Below are 5,609 nucleotides of genomic sequence, written 5' to 3' on the forward strand. Positions count from 1 at the left end.
GTGCTTCTATATGGACACCGGAATAAGCGACAAATGCACCGCAATTGCAGTCGATTGACCGGGAATTTTTTTCGAAGTGTCCTGACGACTTTTCGTCTAAGTCAGATACCAAAAAGCCCAGAGTGTTACCGAAAACTATGTGCGGTTAACTGAAGTCGAAACTTCCGAGGCTGGCGAATAACCATATGATGTACAGGATGAGTTCTCCAATTTGCATTTCATCGTATGATCAATGGCTTGAGTTCCACGGCGTTTGATATATACGGACATGAGGAAGTCCCCTTAGGTGGCGAGGCTTCATATGAAACCTAGGTCACATATTGCGGAATAACAAGTGGGAGAGATGTTCAACGACGACGGATTCAGTTAGGGTTCAGTTCTAGAGTCCACCTGGACAGTGAGCGACTGCAATAATATTCCCAGTCCGGTTGTTGAGGTCAAATACTTTAGACAGCTGTCTGACGTGCACTTCCGCAAAAAAATAAAGAAGCCTCCAATACGGTGCACTGACAATTAAACCACATTCAACTCCGAATCCGGTTAGTTGGCACCCTTCGTTGAACCGGAACTGCTCTTAACTGCGCTGAGTTGCCGGAGAAAATTCACCGGCAATGGCGAACGAAAGGACTCTGCATTTCGCTTTTTTGTATACGTTAGGCTCAGATGAACCTAGGTGATCTTTAACAAACCAACCCTCTCCTCCAGCTCAAGAAAAAGAAAGCTTTTCTTGAAGTTTCAGATTAACTTGGTGTTAACGGGAGACTCAGCCGACTATCGGTCGAACTGCGCGTTTGTTATAGTCATCACTTGCTGCACAGCGGCCGCCCCACAGCTCAATCGGAACGATACCCAAGATGCCGAGGTAGTTTTTCAACCTCGTAGGCCGTGGTCACATGTTCTATCGCCATGCCAGCCCGTGGGTTCGGCTTGGCCAGGTTGGCTACGCAACCCACGGCAACGCACAAGCCAACTGCCGCGTTCGCGAGCGAACAGACAGCCAGTCGGCTACGTGCCAATGACGACGACCGTTATATCACGCTACATGCTACGACGGGCTGGACTTTCGCCCACGCCACACAAGCGTCCAATGAGCTGTCGACAGTACCGATTTCCGATTGGCTGATGCGTTGCCGGAGTAATCAATGTTTCTATTGGTTGACTTTGATAGCGTCCATGCTTCTTGACTCAAGGCAACCCTGACGGGGATGTGCTGTGGTCGCCTCGCAGATGCCGGATGTGAACGAGACGTCCACGTACAATGACTACATAGTAGATGATTTCGGTCCCACATACTTTTATTACTGGATGCTATATAGCTTCCTGTTCTGTCTTTTCATTCACCATGTGTTAAGTCCTTTCGTATTCAGACGTCATAACAGAGCTTACAGAGAATTCACTCGAGCGAAACGGATGGAATGGGATTCCAGGTGAGTCTTGCTAAGATTGTCTTGGGATACTGCAATCCCAACAGCCCTCAGTGTTCTGATTATGATTGCTGTTAGACAGCAGGTTGGTTGGTACTCCAGACTTGTTCCGCCTTGCCAGTCGATGTTGGCACCACCGGTTTTTTGTGCCTTAGCCCATGTGACAATATTCGATAAAAATAACCGTTGGATAACTAATCAACATGGATCTCACGTTTATGGCTGCTTTGTGACGAGAAATAAAACGGGAATATTCTTGCACAACTGACAGTGATAATCGGAAAAGACGATTATACAAAGGTTATTTTGTGGCTACCAACACAGTGACATCTGGCACTGCTCAAAGGGTACCTGCTGTGCACAACCTCATAAGGAGTCGGACAGCTATGTCTTACTAGTCCTCGAGTCAGGCCGGCCCTTAACAGCAAAATAATGAATCGTCGGCTCCGAGAGGGGTCCCTTTAGAAAACCCTAACAATCGCTGTCCCATGGTTAAGACCTATAAGTCATGGGCTAGAAGACGAGTCACCGGACGAATACGGGGCGTGAACCAACGAGCCAGCCATGGACCCCCAAAACCCACATTGGTTCCACTTAATGATGGCGAGGTTCGATTCCTAGCTTCTGGTTCTTTTTGGCGATGTAAGTGGACTCCGGTTACAGCCTTGTCTGTTGTTGCTTTTCATTATGCTTTTCAGGTCCAATCAAAATATGCATGCATTGTTCACCATAAGTTGCGTGGACTCCTGAACCAGACGAATGAATCGGGACTGACTCCCGCTTCTGCTTATTTGATATCCAGTGTTAACAACCCGTGAAGCGAGATATCTAAGGCTGTACTGGTAGCCGGTACTATTATTTGTCGTACAGCTAGCCCCGTCCAAGCAACGGATCTCCGACAGCAGATTCATTGCAACCACACTCCAGGTGGATGTATCATCCGCCCCCGGTATAACTGAATGACCGTGCAGAATAGGGAGTTTGTTTAGTACAAAGGGCTGAAAAGCGCAAGAAGCGGAGACAACTGCGAATATTCACAGGTTGTTCCGCTTGATTCTTCCGGAGGGTCCCAGGAGGCATCTTGTCAGTAAAACCAATTGTTTCTACATCCATTATAGGCGAACCTTTTGACGCCTAGGTGGACGGATTCGAACAACAATTTATTTGGCCAACAGATACTCTCCATCCGGTCTCCCCGCCTGTAATAGAAACGTGGGCTGTGAAAATAGAACCTCCTTCAGCCTTACTGAAATGCTGGTCCCGAAAACCCCCCATATGCTCTACTCAGGAAGAGTGGTGAATTCAGAATTCCTCACCCGATGCACGTTTGATTCAGTTGCGTCTACTTAACATTCCGCTTCCTGACAATGCATTGATGATGTTATCTCGATCGGTGATATGGCATTTGCAATAAAATTGCCTAACTCGATGAATATGTAGTCTTGGAATGTGTCCTCTATAATTTGAGAATCAATGGTTCTGAGGAGTTCCCTATATCTCGGTAACTGTGTTAGCTCTGATGAAGGTGTACCTGATGAATTCAGTTCACGAAACTTCGGGGTCCGAATCACTGCCAATTTGTGTCGAAAAGGCATAACACTGGGTCTTGGAGTGCATGTGTCACCAAGTTGCTGTTGAGACGGATTATATGGGTAGAAGACCTGAATCATCTTCGGATTTTCGATACGTCGTTGCCTGTATCAGATGGCGCTGTCAAATTCATGCAGCTGGCAACTCAATCACTGAAAACTTCCCGCACCATCAACCATAATGCCCCGGGCATGTGCTGCGAAAGCTTAATCACCCTTCACCTAGACAGACGTTGTTCTCCATACCTGCTTCAGATTGACGCAAACTTTCGGGTGACTAACAACTGATTTGACAGACTGTATGGAAGAGATTACGAGCTGTTTGGGTATCGATGGTGCTGTCCGTCTTCCAGGGTGGCATCGCCGTCTCACCCCCTGCGCTTTCCTGGATTCTTTGCATGATATGAAGTATTGCGGCGTGAAGGTCGACCTTAAGGGTTACATTGGTCTCGTGGACTACCTCATATCACACGGTGGGATCGTGCCGGAAAGCCTGGAAGAGAGCTGTTCGACGAAACTAAACTGTCGCCCGTCATAACATCGGCCGTAATATCCCTACTACGCCCCTCTATAGTAGTGCCAAGGCAGTAAGTTGTTTGCTCCAGGTGATGGGCATGTCCATAGTTATGGAAACAACGATCATGTCTTTACCCGAGGAAGTGCTGGTTAAAAACCGCACATTCCGATCTCCCAATGATTTAACTTAACCGCTAACAAAATATCATTATGATTAGAATACAGTTATCGTCCTCGTCATCACTGGTGACAGCAGCACCAGAGGTGGCCACTGGTTCTTCACCGCCCTACACCCATGTCAATTTATTTTGGTATAGCTTTATAATGGAAACAAGAAAGATGGAACATGGAGCGTAACATAGGGTTAGCCTACTACAAACAGCCGAGTACCCACACCTCCAGTGCTCAGGATAGAAATGGACGCATTTGGCAGTGATCTTTCACGTACCCCCCATTGTGGTTGAGAAACAGTACCAACAGTGTCCAAACGTTTCGTAATATTAATTTCGTTCCCTTCTGCCTTGTCATATCCTACCCACTAAATTTTTGCCACTCCAAATTCCACACGGAAAACAGCGCCCTTCTTGGCATGCCATGGTACGGTCACCTGAACCTGTAGTGCTAGGTACATTCTTTGAGTAAAGTACCTTCTGCGAAATCGCTGATTGCAACTAAGGGTCTGAGAAATTGGTGGTTGTTGACCCTGAAGATAACTCATATCCGTCCGAAATGATCAAGTCTTGCAGCCGTACAGGGGTACAGTTCCCGTTGTAATCTGGTACGCACCTCCTTTGAAACCTAGTGATATGCTTTTTTGATGCCACAAGTGAAAAACTGACAAACTCATTCTGGCCTCTGAGTTTCGTGTATTGCATTCGTTTGTCACAATACTTTCAAAGTTAGTGCTACTTCCAAGATATGTATGTTATTCCACAACATCACTTCTTGAATTCTTAAAAACATGTTCAAAACCTGCACGTCCCGCGGCATGAGTTTGCACTTTGTGGGCTCAAGTCGCATGTCAAAGGACTGGATTAACTTCATCAGCATTTCTAGTAATGCTTGTGGTTTCCTTTCAGAAGAGGGGAGGCGGCAGCAGTAGCTAGTTTTCGCTTCCCCGACCTAAAGCTGCAACCTTGACGTGGTGGTCGGGCTTGAGCGCTGCAGCGATCCCGCGGGCTACATTGGCTGGAACTTCGTTCCACAAGGTGCAACCACGCCAGGAAGGCCAAAGGGGAGCAGCGAGACCCCGTACTACGAGTAGTCGTGCTACGAGGCGGTCTGGGGGTAAAGTCGTACTGTCCTCTGCGACAGGAGTGTGAAGGCAGTAAGGTGTTTCCCCCAGGCGACCAGCATGTTCATATTTATGGAAGCAGCGATGCTGCCTTCCCCCGAGGAAGGACAGGTTAGAAAAGGTCGGCCCCAAAAACCGCACACTCCGATCGCCCAACGGTTGACCGTGACCGCCGACGCATTATCCAATACGGTCGAAATACTTTTAAAACCAAAGAGCCCGGTGCTGCTCAAAAGGCACCTGCTGTGCGCAGCCGCATCAGGAATGAGACAGTAATGCCTTATTCCCTGCGCCCTCGGGTTAGGCCGACAACCCCCTGCAGCCGAGCAGGTCAGACTATTGAGTCATCGGCTCCGGGCAGGGTCCCCAAAGAAAACCCTATATTCTCCCACTGCCTCGTGGGTCAGACTTTTGAGTCAGAGGCTAGGGTCAGGGTCCCCGAACAAAACCCTACGTCATCCCATTGCCTTGTGGGTCAGACTTTTGAGTCAAGGCTCAAGGTGGGGTACCTCAACCAAACCCCCTTCCTCGGCCTGGGCAACCGGGAAGTATCATTTGCCCACGCAGTTCAGCGTCTACCGATGTCCCTCCCCAACCCCTTCCCAATGCACAAGCAAACGTCGCTGGGCCATTTGACTGTCAGTCATCTGACCGAAGGGCCTTATGCTCCTCGCTGCCTACAAACATTAAACAAAATAACACCTTTCTAAATCCACGAGATCCTTCCTATATAGGAGCTTTTAACGTCCGTACTCTATGTCAAATTGGCAAACAGGCTATGCTTGC

The 5,609-nt window shown here is 48.2% G+C and overlaps 1 protein-coding gene across 1 annotated transcript in view; it reads left to right on the plus strand.

The window, feature by feature from the left end:
• Positions 1–1,188: 1,188 nt before the first annotated feature.
• Positions 1,189–5,609, plus strand: part of T265_03854 (hypothetical protein) — a gene marked incomplete at both ends in the record, with an annotated part of 21,287 nt that continues 16,866 nt past the window's right edge. The window contains one exon of the mRNA XM_009168435.1: positions 1,189–1,427. Within this exon, the coding sequence (XP_009166699.1) occupies positions 1,228–1,427 (200 nt within the window). The remainder of the gene's footprint in view (positions 1,428–5,609) is intronic.

Source organism: Opisthorchis viverrini, assembly GCF_000715545.1.
Source record: "Opisthorchis viverrini unplaced genomic scaffold opera_v5_57, whole genome shotgun sequence".
In the NCBI taxonomy this organism is placed as follows: Eukaryota; Metazoa; Platyhelminthes; class Trematoda; order Opisthorchiida; family Opisthorchiidae; genus Opisthorchis; species Opisthorchis viverrini.